At 35.8% G+C, this 19,864-nt stretch overlaps 1 protein-coding gene and 1 long non-coding RNA gene across 21 annotated transcripts in view; one reads left to right on the top strand and one right to left on the bottom strand.

The window, feature by feature from the left end:
- The window catches only part of KDM4C (lysine demethylase 4C), a 432,339-nt gene that overhangs the window by 311,964 nt on the left and 100,511 nt on the right, over positions 1-19,864 (bottom strand). For 16 of the 19 annotated variants that reach the window (XM_049634710.1, XM_049634680.1, XM_049634624.1 and 13 more), the window contains 2 exons: positions 18,568-18,617; positions 3,470-3,573 (listed from right to left, as the gene is read on the bottom strand). In XM_049634710.1, the coding sequence (XP_049490667.1) occupies positions 3,470-3,573; positions 18,568-18,617 (154 nt within the window). Of the gene's footprint in view, positions 1-3,469; positions 3,574-12,608; positions 12,732-18,567; positions 18,618-19,864 lie in introns of those variants that run through there. The other 3 variants (XM_049634762.1, XM_049634771.1, XM_049634751.1) reach the window with 3 other exon arrangements.
- Positions 2,349-19,864, top strand: part of LOC125925679 (uncharacterized) — a 45,134-nt gene continuing 27,618 nt past the window's right edge. Inside the window, exons 1-2 of one of the 2 annotated variants that reach the window (XR_007458897.1) lie at positions 2,349-2,422; positions 14,073-14,196. This is a non-coding gene — a long non-coding RNA (uncharacterized LOC125925679). Of the gene's footprint in view, positions 2,433-14,072; positions 14,197-19,864 lie in introns of both variants that reach the window. The other variant, XR_007458898.1, reaches the window with a different exon arrangement.

The following is a 19,864-nucleotide window of genomic DNA, read 5'->3' as shown; positions in this document are numbered from 1 at the left end:
TTAAGTTATCCAAGTAAATTTGTTCATATTAGCAATCAATGTGCATATTTTTAATACTTTAAAAAATCATGTTACTGGAGTTATTTCACAGGACATATTTTGACTGATGTTTGTTAGAGCTAAAAAAAAAAACTTCAATAATGCATGCTCAACAGGCTTTACTATTAATTCTATTGCTAAAGAGTTGGTGGTATTCACCAAATTATTCTTCCATAATATTCAGAAAACATTTAATTAACTGTGTTCCATTTAATAGTAAAATTTCTATCAAAGAATTATTCAAATATGTATGTGTAAGTGCATCTTCAAATATAATTAAAGTAACTTGAATAAACCAGTCAGAGATTAAAGACCAACATGAAAAATATACTTATTCCACTCCTATTTATTAGGCTAAAGACATGGCTTTCTATAATTACCAAAACACACAAAATACACCATGAGCTATAGAAAAATAGTAAAACAAAATTTTTTGGTGTTTTTTTTTTAATTTACCTATACTATTATGGACTATCAAATTTATTATCCATGGTTCATTTTCAGTCCTAAAATGTTGAGAAATTAATATGTGGGTATGTACATGTATGTAAACATTCAGGAGGCATACTGTATAAAGAAATAACAGTTGTATACAGTGCAACTCGGTTGCCATTTTAGGGATGCTAAAATGTTGTAAAAGTATTTTCTTTCCCAACAATCCTGAAATTTATCTCATCATCTTCTCCCCCATGACAGCCCAGCAGGTGTTCTATCGCAATGAGCAGCAACTCAGTTGCCACCTGGCAGGCAGAGAATGGCTATCAGTGTTCAACATGGTTCCGGTTCCATCATTTTGAGCCACATGAGAACACAGCCTGGTTCTCTCCTTTCCTGGTCTCACTGAATTTCATTAATTATAATTGTGCTTGGAAACTAGGCACTTCCCTGTACTTTGTGATAAAACAAAACTCACCCTGATCACCTGTTTATAACCCTACATAGATGGGGGAAGAGGGTACAGCTGCTGCCTTTGGGATAAAGAGACTATCTTCACTGCTCCACTGAATGCCACCTACAATCTTTTTCTACTCTACCTAGAAAATCTTGCTCTTGCCATGTTGAAAAAGAGCACCTGTTTCTATTGAATGGGACTCTAAATTTTATGCTTCTGTATAATTTCTAGAAACAGGTCAGTCCCAGTTTACCAAAATATAAGGCTAATTAACTGCCTTTGGTGTAATATACAGGTCAGAAAATAGAGTAACAGAAAAGAATAAGTCCCTTTTATTATAAAACTAAACAATCACCACAATTCCATATAATGAAGGAAGTTGAAAAGTGCACATGATCTAAAAGCATACATTATGTTTATTAAATACTTTTTCATATATATATGTACATATATATATGATTATGTGCAAATACATTGAAAGAAGGAGGAAAATAATGTTTCTCCAAATGTGAAAGAACTGCCTAAAAAGAGGGTCGAAGTAAGGAGAAAGAATATGTTCTGTATAACATATATTATGCAAAGCCCTTCTTAGAGGTCATCTCTTTTCATCCTCATAACAGCCCTATTAAGTAGGTACTATTGTTATCATCATTTTCCAGCTAAAGAAACTGAGGCTTAGAAAAATTACATAATTTTCCCAGGTGACAGAATCAGGAATAAATTTGTGAAGTTTAATTTGGAAGCCTACACTACTCTGTCCCACGTTACATTACCATTATCAGAGAATATGTTTCTTGAGGAGCACAGAGTTATCACACATCCTTCATCAATGTAGAAAGGGAAGTGGCAGTATTTCATATGAAAAACTGCAATTGCCAATCAGATGATGAGGCACTGGTGTCTTCAGAAGCCACAAAATGTCCCACCCTCAAGAGAGCAGAGGAGAGCCATCTGGTGATTTACCAAGGAGTATTAAGAAGCCACAGCCCAGAAAGGGGTGGAGGGCACCTGCCTCCTTCTCCCCAAAGCTTGGAAAGGAGCTATGAGTTCCAAAGCCTCCATCCTGGGGAAATGAACCAATCCCACAATCCTACTACTTCACATAATCCCTTCTCCAAAGACCAGCTTGATCAATTATCTATCACCAGCCCTAAAATCATAAAAGATTTTCTATCCTTGGGAGACCCTAGTTCACTCATTCTCCTCTGTCTTCTAAAACTCCAACTTAAATAAAAGTGTCTGATCAAGCTAATGCCAACCACCTAAAAGAAACACTCACTGATGATGTGTCTGAGACTAAAAAACCCAGTGCCCAGAGGTATCTGCAAGTGAGACAGAGCGCCACAGCAGCAGTGGCCCATCTCAGGGACACACCCCCCGCCCTCTGTAACAGTGGGCACTGTGACAGCGCTGCAGTTCAAGACCAGCCTCTCTCCACATCTGTGCACACCTGCCACAGTGCACATCTCAGAAGCATGCTTTTTGTCATGGGTAAGACTATGTGAGTAAAACAGTGGTGACAGCATCTCTGTCACACAAGACAAATATGTCTCATCTTATGCGTGAATATAGCTAGATGCTTTGTGCATGAGCATGGATTCCCCTCAAGCTGGAGAATGATTCCTGGTCCTTGCAAAAATTCCACTTTGAACAAAGCTGGGGATTGGGGGTGGAATGCACTTTAAGGGCCTGAAATTAATAAGAGGTAAAGATTTAGTCACAAGTGAAAAACTTCTGAGGTGAAAAACAGCAAAGATTATAGGAAGAAAAGTCAAATTAAAAATGAAGAAAAAAAGAAGATGAAGAGGGTATAGCTATTTATTAATGTTTCTATAAGGAGCTAATTACTAAATCCTCCTCTGAGAGGGAGCTTTTATTTATCTGGTCAAAAGTTTTTTGTTTTTGTTTTTTTTCTTCATTTTAGCTTCTTCACATAAAAGTTCTCATGCTCTGTAATAATTCTGACCCAATAACTACCCATGGACACAAAAATAGAAAAATCTAGCATGTACTGAGTCTTACAGAACTTAATCTTTAGAAATACTCCAAAGAAGCAATATCTGATTAAGTCATCAGGCAATTTTATCCATAATGAAATTTTCATTGTACTATGTCTGAATGTGTTTAGAAGCAACATACTGGTGTCATAATCATTGACTCTAACCAAACTTCTAATAATAATTGTTTTTAAAAAATTGATCATATATATATAGTTATTCATAATCACATATTGATCACATATATACAAATTATGTTATGTTTTATGTTATAAAAGACTTCAGTGTATAAGTGCTACATCTCATTTTGTTGAATGTTCTGCATTTTATTTTCAGTAGTAAATGTATCCTGAAATAAAAGTAACTTCAAATTAGTATTTAGACAAATAATTGCCAGGTTATAAAACATAAATCTGAATTTTCCTACCCACATCCTAAAATTCATATTTGAAGTCAAGGATATATTAGCTTGTGTTACACTTGTCTTAAATATAAATACTACACACACGAAATGAAATGTTAAAGAGTAATACTAATATACCTTGTCAAAGGGAATACCATACTTCTTCAGTACTGAGGGAGATATCAGTGTCATCTTGTGGCGAAGAAATGCATCACACCCTTGAGAACTGCTTGGGAAAAAACCTAAATGGAAATAATAAATACAAGTAGTAACATGTCAATTATGATAAAATTTCAGACAGGTTTTGTAAACCTTACGTTCTAGTATTCTCACAGAATGACAGCTTTATGCAAATAAAGACCAACTCCACCATCAAAAAAAACCTCCGGTACTAAAAATTAGAGTCAGAATTCTTAAAAACTAAGGAATACATATGTATATCACTAAAGGTAGACCTTCTTTACAAAAAGAGCTCCCAAAATTATTTTCATAACATATAAGATTACTAAGCCTTACAAATTTATTTATTTTTTATTTTTTTAATGTTTATTTATTTATTTTTTGACAGAGGACAGAGCATGAGCGGGGGAGGGGCAGAGAGCGAGAGGGAGACACAGAATCCGAAACAGGCTCCAGGCTCTGAGCTGTCAGCACAGACCCCGACGCAGGGCTCGAACTCACAGACTGGGAGATCACGACCTGAGCCGAAGTCCGATGCTCAATTGACTGAGCCACTCAGGCGCCCCAAGCCTTACAAATTTAAATGAACACATTTTAATTCAATTTGCCTTGTAACTGATGAATGTGCAAAGTAATAAAGCTGATTAGGAAGGTAAATACGCATTTTCATAAAGAAATCTCTCATTTTAAAAAGGCTCCTAGAAGTGATCATTCCAGATACACTTGTCCCAATGCCTGGCAAAGAACAGAAACACAGCAGTTTCCCACCTTTCTGTGTTTCTTTTTGATCAATTTAAAACAGTTAACTGCTAGTGTAGATAATGCTGCTATAAACACTGGGGTGCATGGATCCCTTTAAATTGGTATTTTTGTGTTCTTTGGGGAAATTTAACTCATATCTGGAATCTAAGAAAGAAAACAAAAAGCAAAGGGAAAAAAGAGAGAGAGAGAGAGAGAGAGAGAGAGAGAGAGAGAGAGGGAGAGGCAAACCAAGAAACAGACTTTTAACTATGGAGAACAAACTGATGTCTACCAGAGGGGAGGTGGGTGGGGACATGCATGAAATAGATGAGGGGGATTAAGGAGGGCGCTTGTTGTGAGGAGCACTGCATGAAAGTGTTGGATCACAATACTGTACACCTGAAACTAATATTACACTGTATATTAACTAACTGGAATTTAAATTAAAACTAAAAAAAAAAAAAAAGGTTAGCTGCTATCAATTTCCTGAACCAACTTCCTGGCCAGCACCAGTCAAATGCTTGGACACCTGCTCCACCAGCCTGTGTGGGAGCAATGTTTTGAGGAGTCCCTTACGTGAGGAAGCTTAACATGCAGCAACCCTTTCACTCAACAGTATATTACAGACCAAAACAGAGTCGTTTTTTTCTACCACTGACTCCATCCCTGCAGTGCTGAGGCAGACTCTCATGAATTCAGCTATGCTAAGCTAGAGGAAAATGAGCATGCATGACCCTGGCTCTTCACCTTCCTCAGTCATAAGGAAACACAACCATGCCAAAGAGAGTGGGAAAGCAAGAAGGGAAAGGCACACATGGAAAGACAGAGAAGAATCCGAGACAGAGAACCCAGACAGAAAACAGAACTCACCAGGAAAACAAGGGATGCACATGAGCAAAGCGGGAAGAAGCAAAGATGCTGTTTAACTCCTCCACTACCAAAATGAAGAGAAAGCCACTGGAAATGCCAGTTATCGAACTCTGTGCTTCAACACACAAATAGGTCAAGCATGTGACGAATCTGACAAAAGGATTACCAGTACTCATTAACTCCATGAACCATTTTAACCTCATGGAAGTATCTCACAAGAATATTTTTAAAGTAAATAAGACTTTATTGATGCTACCATGTAGTATGTGCTCATCAGAAGGAAATAAATCAGCCAGCCAAGAAATAGTCATTAGGTTATAAGGAACCATCTGCAAAAAGGCAGCATGTACTGCTTAAACGTCTGCACTTCAATTTTTTAAGTAGTTGGAAATATTAAAAAGTATATGCCAAAGGAAACAACAGAACTATTACTATTCCCTATAATACCAATGAGAATAAAAAGAATAATTTTGCCCTATATGGTCATTTGATGCAGCCCTCTGTTTATGGTTAATACTTATTATACATAAGTAGAAAATAAAACTTTATACCAAATAAGCAACCCAATGAAAAAATGCAGACTTCAGTGAATGAAGAGAAAATACCACACTAGTGTAATGGCCATATCTACACAATATGAAGTCCTGAGTCTTACACCACCGACAGTAAAGCACAGCAAAGTCATCCCCAAATGCACAACCCATGGAAACATTTTAATATTACAATTCAAGTGGATTTAGCAAACTTTTCGAATCTGTAACTTTGTGCATCCTAAATGAATTGAGTTTTAAATTAAAATCAATGAAGAAAGAGGAGTCTATTTAATTTTCTTTTGATATGGATTTATAATCAGGGCCTGAACAATGTGGTGACTGGTCATAAGTTAATTTAAATTGGAAAACCACTGGAGGAAGGTAATTTACAGTATATTAAAAAACTTGAATTGGTTTAGAATTTATATTTACAACAGGCTATCAAAATTATATTTTACATCACTGAAAAACACCTCGTAAACAACACAAATTATGTTCAAAGCATGTAACTCAAAATGAATTTTACCTCAAAATATCTACAGCAGTACATAGCTTATTCCACAGTGTATGAAAAGTATGTTATGTAACATATAAGCAAGTCAATATAATCAGAATACTTATAGATACAAAATGGTATTTTTAAAAACTCAGAGCAATGCTGGCTGAAGAAATGCTACTGTCTTTCATAATTAGTTTAAAAAATGCTTTGGAATCACCTACATAAAAAAAAAACCCTCTGATATAAAAGATAACATTAGGGTAAAAAATTCAACTTAAGACAAGTTGAGTTTTTCAAGAGTCACAAAGAAAAGAAAAAAGTGTTAAAATTTTTGCAAATAAGTCCTTTAAAATATGCCTTTCAGAAGCATTTTTTCTACTCTAGTATTTGCTTTCTTGATGTTTTGAATAATTTATTTGGAAGAAGTGGTCTCTAAAAGTTATATTTTAATGTCACTACTATAACATTCCATAAAATTTTCTAGTTTACTAGTCACACTCTTTTCATGATCTTGGAAATCAAGAAGTTCCAACAAGAAAAAACTTCTACACTGACCCTTCAATGATCTAGTAGTGGAAACAGCAGCTAGCATCCCACTGCCACGCCTCACACCCATCTTCACCAGCTAATACGCCAGGTGTAGAACACACAGAATAAACCTGCCACATCTTTCTGCAGCAACTACTTTTGTCACATTAGGTCACCTGGCTTATTCTTACATAAAAACAAACATATCAGGTAGGGAAGCAAGACACAAAATCTGCATGAGTGTTGTGGGGTAGTGAGGTTTTACTCTTTTCTCCTACAGGGATATTTTGGTAAGAATATTTGAGAGACAGACTACAAGACATGAACTATGCTATGGGATTTTTGTATAAACCTTATCCAATGCCCTCTTACAGATGCTTGACACACAAGCTTACTTGAGCACCAACTTTCCTCTCTCCTTTACCACTCTGAATGAACACACACCTTTTCACTGGTATTAAATAGCAAAGCTAAGTTTTAGACCAAAGATCCAATTGTTTGAAATATTTAAAGCCACCCTCACCTTGTCCACATGGCCAGCAAAACAAGAGAGAATAGCAGTTGTTAAGAACTTGCTGAGTCTTACTGAGACATGGATTCTAAACACAACTTCAACACTCATGTAGCTTTGAACAGTCGTGTAATCTCTCAGCTCCTCAGTTTCCCTGTCTGTACAATTAGGATGCTATTATTATCTTCCTCACTGGATTCTTTTTTTCCAGCTTTATTGAGATATAACTGACATGTAACATTGTATAAGTTCAAGGTATCAGAGTAAGAATTTGATTCATGTATATACTGTGAAATGATTACCACAATAAGTTTAGTTAATATCCATCACTTCATACAGTTACAGTTTTTTGTAATGATAAATGATTTTAATGATACAGTTATAATGTCATAAATTTTATCATATCATAATCAAAAATGATATATCATAAATGACAATGATACAGTTTTTTCGATATGATAAAAATTTTTAAAATCTACTCTCTTAGCAACCTTCACATATACAATATTAACTATAGCCACCATACTGCACAGTACATCTCCAAAACTTATTCTTCTTAGAACTTTTCAGTTTGTACCTTTTGACCACCTTAACTCATTTTCCTTACCCACCATGTCTGTGAACCACCACTAAAATCTGTTCTCAGTATCTGTATGTTCAGTTTTTTTAGATTCCACATGTGAGATCATCTAGTATTTGTCTTTCTCTGTCTGACTTATTTCACTTAGTGTAACAACTCAAGATTCATCCATGTTGTTACAAATGGTAGAATTTCCTTCTTACGGCTGAAATTCCATTGTCTTCACATGTAACACATTTGCTTTATCCATTCAAATGTCAATGGACACTTAAATTGTTTCTATATCTTGGCTACTGTGAATAATGTTTCAATGAACATGAGAGTGGAGAGATCTCTTCTAAACAATGATTCCTTTTCATATATATCCAAAAGAGGAATTGTTGGATCATACAGTAGTTATAAATTTAATTGTTTTAACTTTGTTTATTTTATTTTGAGAGAGAGAGAGAGAGAGAGAGAGAGAGAGAGCGAGCAGGGGAGGAGCAAAGAGGAAGAAGGAGAGAGAAAATACCAAGCAGACTCTCGGTTGTCAGCACAGAGCCCAATGCAGGGCTCAAACTCGCAAAATGTGAGGTCATGATGTGAGCCGAAACCAAGAGTCGGATGCTTAACTGACTGAGCCACCCAGGCACCCCCTATCTTAAAATGTTTTGAAGAAACTCCATACTGTTTCCTACAATGGCTGTCCTCACTGGATCATTACGGGAAACCAAAAGGATAATGCACAAATAACTTAGCTATAGTCAAAAGGTAGAAGCAACCTAAGTGTCTGTCCATCAACTGATAAATGGATGAACAAAAAGTGTTAATATTCACACAATGAAATATTACTCAGCCATAAAAAAGAATTAAATGCCCATACATACTATAAAATGGAAAATATGATAAGTGAAAGAAGGCAGACACAAAACGTCACATATTGTATCATTCCATGTATACTGAAATATTCTGAATATGTAAATTCCTAGAGAGAAAACACATTAGTGGCTGTCAGGGGCAAGGGAGAAGTGGGAGGGAACAGAGAACGACTGATTAATAGATACAGGGTTTCCATTTAGGGTGATGAAATTTTCTTGGAACTTGATAGAAGTGATGATTACACAATAAGAATATACTAGGGGTGCCTGGGTGGCTCAGTCAGCAGAGCATCTGACTCTTGATCTCAGGGTTGCGAGCACAGGCCCCACATTGGGCATGGAGCCTACTTTAAAAAAAAAAAAAAAAGAATATATTAAATGCCACTGAATTGTGCACTTCAAATTGGTTAATAGTTTGTTTTATATTATGTGAATTTTACTTCAATTTAAAAAAAAAAAAACTTGTTGGCACCAAAAACCATAAAATACCTAGGAATAAACCTAACCAAAGAGGTGAAAAATCTACACAATGAAAACTATACAAAGCTTATGAAAGAACTTGAAGAACACACAAAAAAAGTAAAAATAGTCCATGCTCATGTTTTGGAAGAACAAATATTGTTAAAATGTTAATACTACCCAAAGCAATCTACATAGTCAATGCAATCCCTATCAAAATAGCAGCAGCATTCTTCACAGAGCTAGAACAAACAATCCTAAAATTTGTATGGAACCAGAAAAGATTCCAAACAGCCAAAGCAATCCTGAAAAAGAAAACCAAAGCTGGAGGCATCACAATCCCGGACTTCAAGATGTATTACAAAGCTGTAATCATCAAGACAGTATGGTACTGGCACAAAAACACTCAGATCAATGGAACAGAACACAGAGCCCAGAAATGGACCCACAAACATATGGTCAACTAATCTTTGACAAAGCAGGAAAGAATATCCAATGGAATAAAGACAGTTTCTTCAGTTAATGGTGTTGGGAAAACTGGACAGTAACATGAAGAAAAATGAACCTGGACCACTTTCTTATGCTATACACAAAAATAAACTCAAAATGGATGAAAGACCTAAATGTAAGACAGGAAGCCATCAAAATCCTCGAGGAGAAAGTAGGCAAAAACCTCTTTGATCTTGGCCGCAGCAACTTCTTACTCAACACGTCCCTGGAGGCAAGGGAAACAAAAGCAAAAATGAACTACTAGGACCTCATCAAAATAAAAAGCTTCTGCACAGCGAAGGAAACAATAAGCAAAACTAAAAGGCAACTGACGGAATGGGAGAAGATATTTGCAAATGACATATAAGATAAAGGGTTAGTATCAAAAATCTATAAAGAACTTACCAAACTCAATACCTAAAAACAAATAATCCACTGAAGAAATGGGCAAAAGACATGAATAGACACTTCTTCAAAGAAGACATCCAAATGGCTAAAAGACACATGAAAAAAATGTTCAACATCATTCATCATCAGGGAAATACAAATCAAAAAACCACAATGAAATACCACCTCACACCAGTCAGAATGGCTAAAATTAACAACTCAGGCAATAACAGATGTTGGCAAGGATGCAGAGAAAGAGAATCTTTTTTGCACTGCTGGTGGGAATGCAAACTGGTGCAGTCACTCTGGAAAACAGTATGGAGATTCCTCAAAAAACTAAAAATAGAACTAACCTACAACCCAGAAATTGCACTACTAGGTATTTATCCAAGGGATACAGGTGTGCTGTTTCGAAGGGGCACATGCACCCCAATGTTTATAGCATCACTATCAACAATAGCCCAAGTATGGAAAGAGCCCAAGTATCCATAGACACATGACTGGATAAAGAAGATGTGGTGTATATATATACAACGGAATATTACTCGGCAATCAGAAAGAATGAATCTTGCCATTTGCAACTACATGGATGGAACTGGAGGGTATTATACTAAGCAAAATTAGTCAGTCATACAAAGACAAATATCATGACTTCACTCATATGAAGTCTTTAAGATACAAAACAGATGAACATAAGGGAAGGGAAGCAAGAAGAATATAAAAACAAGGAGGGGGACAAAACATAAGAGACTCTTAAATACAGAGGTCAAACTGAGGGTTGCTGCAGGGGTTGTGGGTGGGGGGATGGGCTAAATGGGTAAGGGACATTAAAGAAAACACTTGTTGGGTTGAGCCCTGGATGTTATACATAGGGGATGCATCACTGGAATCCACTCCTGAAATCATTATTGCACTACATGCTAACTAACTTGGATGTAAATTTAAAAATAAAAATAAAATAAAAATGAAGTATGTAAGACATACTCAGCAAACAGTAAAAAAAGGAAGAAAGAAAGAAAGAAAGAAAGAAAGAGAAAAGAAAAAAGAAAAGAAAAGAAAAAAGGGAGAAAAAAACTTGTTAGTATACTTGACACAGTAAATTTCAGTAAATATTAACCATTCTTTTTATCCCTATTACTCGTTTAAACAATACTGACTCCAGTCACCATGTTAGTTCAATGAATCTTCCTTTTCCACTGTCTCTGCAGCCTCCTAGCTGAGAAGGGGGAATCACAGTCCCAAGAGATCTAGAGAGCTGACTGGGGGTGTTTTCATGAAAAGTCAATGGTTACGAAGCTTTAAAAACTGTCTCATTTCCAGGGTACCTGGGTGGCTCAGTCAGTTGGGCATCTGACTCTTGATTTCGGCTCAGGTCATGATCTCACAATTTGTGAATTTGAGTCCCGCATCAGGCTGTGCACTGACAGTGTGGAGCTTGGATTCTCTATCTCCCCTTCTCTCTGCCCCTCCCCCACTCATCCCCCCTCCCCCCGCCCCAAATAAGCAACCGTCAAAAAAAAGGTTAAAAAAAATTGTATCATTCTCTTGGGCCTTCTGACCTAAACCTAACAGTTCTAGTCACAAGTAACAAACTTCTTCCCCAAAAAGGAATTCTAACAGTCAAGCACAACCTGAGTTAAACCATATGGATTCACTTTTAACTTCGTATTCACCTGTAGATTCTTCCAATTGTTCTCTAACTCTATTGTTTTAAAATTAAACATCAACATTCAGCCTGGATTCCAAATTAATACTCACAGTTGAGCTCTAATGTAAAAACCCTATACAACTAGAAAGACCAGACTGAGAAGACAATCACTTATTTCACACTCCAAGCTATGGATATTGGTAAGGACAACCATTTTACAACTTATTTCCCCCATACCAACTCCTGTCCACAAGTAACACATTAGGGTTTCTGTGACAGGTAAATCAATGAACTCCCAATGAAATGGTATCTGATTTGGAGGTATAAAAGAAAAAAAAAACTGGAAGAATAGTTTGGAAAAACAAACTAAGTTTCCAATGAGCAAAACAGTTTAAATATATATTTCAAGAAGAATCAACTCTTGTGGTTATAGCATCCAAGAGAAGGGAAGAGCAATAATACAAACTTATAATAGGCTGCTTAAACAACTTGATTTATATGATCTATACCTCATTTATACTATCTACAAAGATAGGACCCTACCAGTTGCCAACTCCTTAATAAAATAAAGACAATATTTTTGTTTGTTTTTTAAGATACTTTATAGTGGTAAGCAAGCAACGATGGTCTTTGGAACATTCTTTCAGCCCAAACATGTTAGAGGATAAAAATGTAGTATGATAAAAAGCATGTACTCCAGAGCTCCCAACAAAGCCCTAAAGCCCAAAAAGTATCCCATAATAACCTTTGCTAAGACTAATAAAGTACTGTGGGTGGCTCAGTCAGTAAAGCATCTGACTTCGGCTCAGGTAATGATCTCGCAGTTTGTGAGTTCGAGACCTGCATCGGGCTCTGCGCTGACAGCTCAGAGCCTGGAGCCTGCTTCAGATTCTGTGTCTTCCTCTCTCTCTGCCACTCCTCCACCTGTTCTCTGTCTCTCTCTCAAAAATAAATGAACATTAAAAAATTAAAAAAAAAAAGACTTACAAAATACTGCTAGGAGTTGTGCAGCATGGGTAGTGCAGAATCCCGTAAGTCCTCTCAAGGATCAGGTTGCATCCATTGAATACAATGTCCAGTATCCAATGGAAAAATGATCATATGTGAGAAGCATTATTCTAAGTGAAAGAAGACAAAGGAGTCTACATACTGTAAAATTCTATTTTTAGGGACAGAAATCAGATTAATGGTTGCCAATGGCTGTGGGGAAGGATTAACTGGGAAATGGCACAACAGAATCTTTTCAGGGAATTGGATATGATCTGTATCTTGATGATGGTGGTAATTACACCACTGTACACATTTGTCAAAACTCACTGAACTGTATATTTAAAGGGAGTCACTTTTGCTGTAAGCACATTATACCTCAATTAATCTGACCTCCCAAAATAATCATTAAATGTTTTTAAATTGTTTTAGAGATAGAGCAGATCTACTCTAAAAATGTATTCTTTCCTTCAGATAAAAATTTCTCCAAACTGTCCATTGGTTTATATTTTCTAACACATTGGCTGTTACAAAGGAATTCCTTTTATTTTCTTTCTTAATTTTTTTAATGTGTATTTATTTTTGACAGAGAGAGAGAGACAGAGCATGAGCGGGGGAGGGGCAGAGAGAGAGGGAGACACAGAATCCGAAGCAGGCTCCAGGCTTTGAGCTGTCAGCACAGAGCCCAATGCAGGGCTTGAACCCACAGACCGCGAGATCATGACCCGAAACGAAGTCAGACGCTAAACCGATTGAGCCACCCAGGCGCCCCACAAAGGAATTCCTTCTAAATTCCAATCTCATATGACAAACTAAACCCATAATGTTGCTATTAAATCACCAAAGTTTGAGCCTTGGAAAAAGATTAAAAATCAAAGTTTAGTAACTATTACTATGGATTTGAGAACACTACTTTGGAGAAGTTTAAATTAGTTATTAGGAAGGAAAGGATGAAGGGAAGAAAGGAATGAGGAAAGATGAAGAAATCAGACATGTAGAATTTTTGCCCACATTAGCAACAGATTTTAAGATAATTTAATTTAAATATAATTGAAATTTACCCAAGTATGCTTTGATAGAGTTTTTATAATAGTTTTTGCAATATTCATATGACTAACAGGCTTGAAAATATATAGCAACCATACAAACAAATGGTAAGGAAAAGAATACAGAAAAAGGATATAGAAGGATTCAATTAATTTGACTTCTGTGAGAAGTGCTTTTAGATAGATGTATTAAATTTACACATGAAATTTCTTAACAACTTTATTAATGAAAAGAACCAATGAGCTACAGTATGTGGGGAAAAACTTGGTACTTTTTACCCACATCCCTACCTAAAATATCAAGTTTAGAGGTTTAAGCTACAGTTGACCTCTCTGTGCTTGCTACCATTTAATTTGGATTAGGTAGAAAATTATCACACTGCAAGGTTCACCCACCTCTAAGCGTCTCATAATCTATCAAAACAGGCTTCACTCTGCTTTAAGTGTCCCATGACCCACCAACATCACTACTAGTAGAGACAGAACTCCATGGAGCACTCCAGAGGAGCACAAGGAGATATTCACACTGATCATGGTCTTGAGAAGGATGGTGAGTCTCCTAAACAATCACCTTATTTTATCTCCTGAACACAGTACACTATGTAATAGTCAAGTTTTTTCCAGTTCAAGCTGGCTGTCAGAACATTTAGGGTTCAAATTTCTACCCAATTTAACAAGTATATAGGTCATTACATATGGTTTCTTATTGCATTCCTAAGACCACATTGTTTCAGATCCCACTTCTGTCCCCTTGACATGACACATGGATCACACAGGCATAGATCAAGGACTCCCCAGGCCAAGTACTTTGAGCTCAAACAGGTCATAGTCAAGCTAACCAGAATTTTCCTGGCTCAGCTTCCATCATGCAGAATCAAAGTACTCTTAATTTCCCTCCATAGTAACTCTTCCCTGACAGCTGACATTCCCTTCCCGAATTCTTCCTTCCCATTCTCTGCTGTCACTTTTTAGAAAATTGTCTTCCATCCTACATTCAAATTATGCTAGCTTGGTGTATGTTATGTATCATTTCCCAATGTCTAAAATCCTTCTAGGAACATAGCTGGGTATAAAATATTCAGATATATTTAAACATGGACAGTGATATCTGACATCAAATTATGAGGAAATTAAGTTTAGGGCCTGTTGCACCATTCTTAATGTAACTCAGCTGATAGAAAGATGAAAATAACATACCCTGACATACCACACATTGATCTCCATGCCTAAGGCATGAGTTAGGCATGAAGGCAGAGAGTATATCACTGAACTTCATTTTTTATGGCTTAGGGGGTCCCTTAAAATTGACTATTTACACACAGGGGTGTTTTTATTTATTAGTCTTTCAAAACGAGGCATTTTAATATGATATTTTCAGACCATTAGCTAAATGAATGCTTAAGGGAATAATGTATTTATGATTTGGAGATCTGATAAAAGTATATTTTCCTAATTCCAAGACAGAGGCATGAGAACAGATCAATTTAGAATCTGTTCATAAAACTAAAATGACTTGTTGTTTATTGCTGCTCTTCTAGTCTCTTGACAGCAGGTTCACAATCTCTTCAGGCCAAACCCTCTGAAGGGATTTAAAGATGGCTTCCCAGAAATCCATATAAATGACCAATTTTGAGTATAATTTCAGAGTCCACAGACTGCCTGTATCCCACCCACAAGACCCTTCTGAAATCAGGCTAAGGCTCTCTGCTCCACAGGCTTAAATTTAAGGCTACTAGTCATTAAAACACACACAACCCCAAATTTTTAAAAACTAACTATTAAAAAAAGCAAATTAATCCTTCATAACAATGACTCTTCTGTTCTTTGTTGCTAAATGTTGTTTTAATAAGTCACAACTAAAATACTTGCTACAAGTATAAGAATCAATTTATTCACTTCTACCACACTGTCATCTGAAACAAGATTCCTGCTGATCATTCATACTTCCAAACTCAGATGCACAAAGCCCTAACTCACATATTCTTTTCCCAGTAACCAATATTTTGACCACAGTAAGTCATCTTCAATTTTTTTAACGCTGGCATTTTATTCACAACAAAAAACTAATGGACTACAGTCCTTCACAAAAACTTTTAGTCATTCCCAATTTATTTTAATCCATATGTTGCTTAACTCAATAGAACAGCAAAGATATTGTCTTATTTCTAAAATAGATGAGATTTTGACGATCTAAAAAGTGAAAATGTTCAAAACTGTCATTCATGATTTAACATTATATCTCTATTCTCCTTTATATCTTTCATTCAGTTGTATCAAACCAAAAATTAGAAAGAATGTAATGGCATTACAGGCAAACATAACAAGTATAAGAATTGCAACAATTCACTTGAGTTTTTTTTATTATACTTACATCTACATAATATTGGGGAAAAAACTATATAAACGAGAAAGCAGCTGAAGGGCAAAATCAAATCCTGGCTTTATTAGATGCAGGCTTAATGTCTCCCAGATAAAATATTTGTAGGTGCCACAGTCAATCAAGATTTCAATGGAAACCAAAGATGAAAGCATTCATGCATAAAAGGCAAGTGTGATAATTATGATGTGCAGACAAGATAATGGAAAATATCCCAGGCTGCTTTTCATTTTATGTATCAAGTGCTGCCTTGACCTAGACATCCTATAATGTTCCATCACATTTACTGCATTATTTTATCATTTTAATTATTTAGCAGAATTCAATTAATTTGGCTGGCATCTGGTCAGTGGATGGGATTCCTCTACTGTCTATTGGGTCTTTTCCCTGTGTCATTTCTCAAAATAATCCTGCAAAACAGTTCTGAACAAACATGCGATTGATTTAAAATTCTTGTTCATCCTTCAAGTTTATTAACCTCTTACTGATTAAACAAATGGCACCCACTTTCCTAGAATGTCATTTTCAGACAGTTTATGTCAAAGCATTCGCAGACAATTTATAGCAGAAATTTTAGTGTGTGACTCTATACTGTAAAGTTTACATTGGCTCCATTTTAAAAGTTCTCTGGTGGTGAGGCAAACAGAAAATGGTGGAATAATTATTATAGAGAAGAGGATAGCTCAGCGTAGAGATTTAGCACAAAGTTCACTGCCTGTGTATTTAAGGATTATGATAATCATTTTCTCAGCTATGTCTAATCTATTATCCAGAACCAGGATTCATCCACCTTAATATTCATGAAAATAGTCCCTAACAAAGTTCAAGATTACAGTTACATTGCTATTATTACTACAATGTATTACATTGTAAAAACACTAAGACTTTATAGTTATTAGCCTGCCAAAATTATAATAATGCTTCTGAAAAATGTGATACTGTAACTGTTCCTTCTAATACTCTCCTATAATTTGGGGGGAAAGTAACTTTTAGATATCATTAACAAGTTCTGTTCAAAACTGTCAAGTCAATGAAAGGGATTTTTCAGTGTCCCCATTTCATTATCAAATGAAAACATACATAATGCAAGAACAAAAATCCTTTCCTACTAAAAGGCAAACCTAAAACACCAATAAAACAGATCAGCACCTGACTAAAAGGACAATGGTCACTGAGGATTCGATCCTGGATAAAAGCAGAATGTCTTAGACTAGTTGTCACTCAAATGGAACTCCACTTTCCCCTAGAAACAAGTCACTACCAGTCTACTTCTTCCTTGGTCAAGGAAAACAGATGAGGTTGGCAGTGGGTGAATATGGTTCTCCTCCCTTGTATTAACAGATATGGCAAGTTTTTTTCTGTCCTAAACACAGAAAAGAAAAGAGGAAAGCGCCTTCTGTGATACAAGTGGGTACACAATGAAACCATTAATAGAGTTCTTCATTCTGGCCCATATGAAGTTGGACAAAGCCTCAAAAAATAAAAATTCAAGTTCCACTAAGGTATGTTTAAATTTGCCAGTCTAAGGGGTGACTGGGTGGCTTAGTTGGTTGAGTGTCCGACTTCAGCTCAATTCATGATGTCGCAGTTTGTGAGTTCAAGCCCCGCATCAGTCTCTGTGATTGAAAGCTCAGAGCCTGGAGCCTGCTTCAGGTTCTGTGTGTGTGTGTGTCTCTCTCTACCCCTCCTCTGCTTGCACTCTGTCTCTGTCTCTGTCTCTCTCTCAATAAATAACATAAAAAAAAAACTTGACAGTCTAAGAAGGCATATACCCTCATGCTTATCTGCTTATGTCATCTTCATACTTCCATAAGAGTAACCCCAAACCCAGGGTGCCAAATCAGGAGTCAGAAAGAGATTTAACACAACCCTTTGGTGAAATGATAGGACAACATGAAAAGTACTCATAAAATACCTGCACCCTGATATGCAGCATCTTTGGAATTCATCTCAAGAGTGTAACTTTAAAAAAGGAAAAACAGGGGTGTCTGGGTGGCTCAGTCAGTTGAGCATCTGACTTTTGCTCAGGTCATGATCTCACGGTTCATGAGTTCAAGCCCCACATTGGGTTCTGTGCTGACAGCTCAAAGCCTGGAGCCTGCTTCAGATTCTGTGTCTCCCTCTCTCTGTCTCTCTGCCCCTCCTTTGCTCGCACTTTGTACTCTCTCTCTAACATAAACATTTTTTTAAAAATTTTAATAATAAAAAAGGGAAAAATATTATTAGCACAATGTTAAATAAGTTATATATATGTATATATGTATTAAAAATTATATAAAAGAGAAAAAATTGGAAATAATCAAAATAGTTAAGTGCAATTACTTGATGAACTACTAAGCAGCCAACTAAAATAATCATGAAGACTATGCAACAGGAAAAAATATTCACACAGTAATGTGAAAAAAAATTTAATTGTTCTATTAGAAAAACATTCAAAAGTCATTAACTTAAAAAGAGTAAAACTAACCAAGTTAGATACCACCTGTAAAAATACCTCAAAAACAAATAATCTGTCTAGATGAGAAACATAGAAAGCAAGTTTACCTTGAGCTAGTCTTTCAAGTCGTTTTCCATGTTCTGGGGGTATTGCATACCTAAAATTTTAAACATAAATAAAAATTTTAGGTTTATAACTGTTCTTAGTTATTTATAACTGTTCTTATAATTGTCCTAAGACAATGTCATGTAAAACAAAAACAAAAACAACAATGCCAAATTCCATTTAGACATACTGAAATCAGAAAACTAATCACAGAGTCATATCCCTTGAACACTAGACAGAAGAAAAATAAACTTAACCTAACCTATTTCAATACCGCAGCTCACCATCCCAACCACATTTTACAAATTAGGGAACAAAGGCCCAAGGCCAGTAAACTACTTGGAGAAGGGAGGCAGTTAGCCACAGCAGGAAGACTAGAACCTCTTTTCCAACACTCACAGCACCCCAGAAATCCAGGACTATTTTTGGTTGTATGTTTTATGTTTTGTTGTTGGTTAGTTTGGCCTTTGTTTTTAAGAAGACCTAGGTTGCTGTGCTTTTTTTAACCTTTTAAAATGTTTTTATTGACAGCAGGATAAAACACAAAATTATTGTAGCAATATTCATATTTGCACCAAATATTTCTAAGAACATTATACCTTTCAAGTAGTTTTTTTTTAAGTTTATTTATTTTTGAAGGGCAGAGAGAGACAGGGGGACAGAGGATCTGAAGCAGGCTCTGAGCTGACAGCAGAGAGTCTGATGCGGGGCTTGAAGTCACAAACTGTGAAATCATGACCTGAGCCAAAGTCGGATGCTTAACCAACTGAGCCACCCAGGTGCCCTTCAAAAAGATTTTAAATAAAAAATTACCAGTGATAAGAAAGACCTGTTTATTGATTTTGTGATTTTATGACTTTTAAAATCTTGATTATAGAAAAAAAATGTCCACCCTGCTATAGAAATGCTCATTTCTAGTTCCTGGTGTTTTCAAAAGTGGAATACTTGAACTTATCTATGGTGAACTTACTAAAAATTTTAAACAATCTCAAAATTTATTACACAAATAATCTTATAAACAGTTTAATGAGGAAATTTAAGGATATTAAAAATATAGTTAAATGATTATTTCATGTTTTAAGTAAAAATGATGTTATCCTTAAGACCTACATATGCTATGTTTACTAGCTCAATATATATGATATATATGAAGTACAAGTTACTTTTTACTAAAATAATTTTTCTCATTTTACCTAACACCACACTTGGTTGCATTTAATGCCACATTTAATGTGGCATTTATGCCACATTTAATGCCATAACATATGCAAAATTTAACTGGATCCAATGTAACTAGGC

The sequence above is a fragment of the Panthera uncia genome, chromosome D4 (assembly GCF_023721935.1).
Source record: "Panthera uncia isolate 11264 chromosome D4, Puncia_PCG_1.0, whole genome shotgun sequence".
NCBI lineage: Eukaryota > Metazoa > Chordata > Mammalia > Carnivora > Felidae > Panthera > Panthera uncia.
This window is presented reverse-complemented; position numbering and strand designations above follow the sequence as displayed.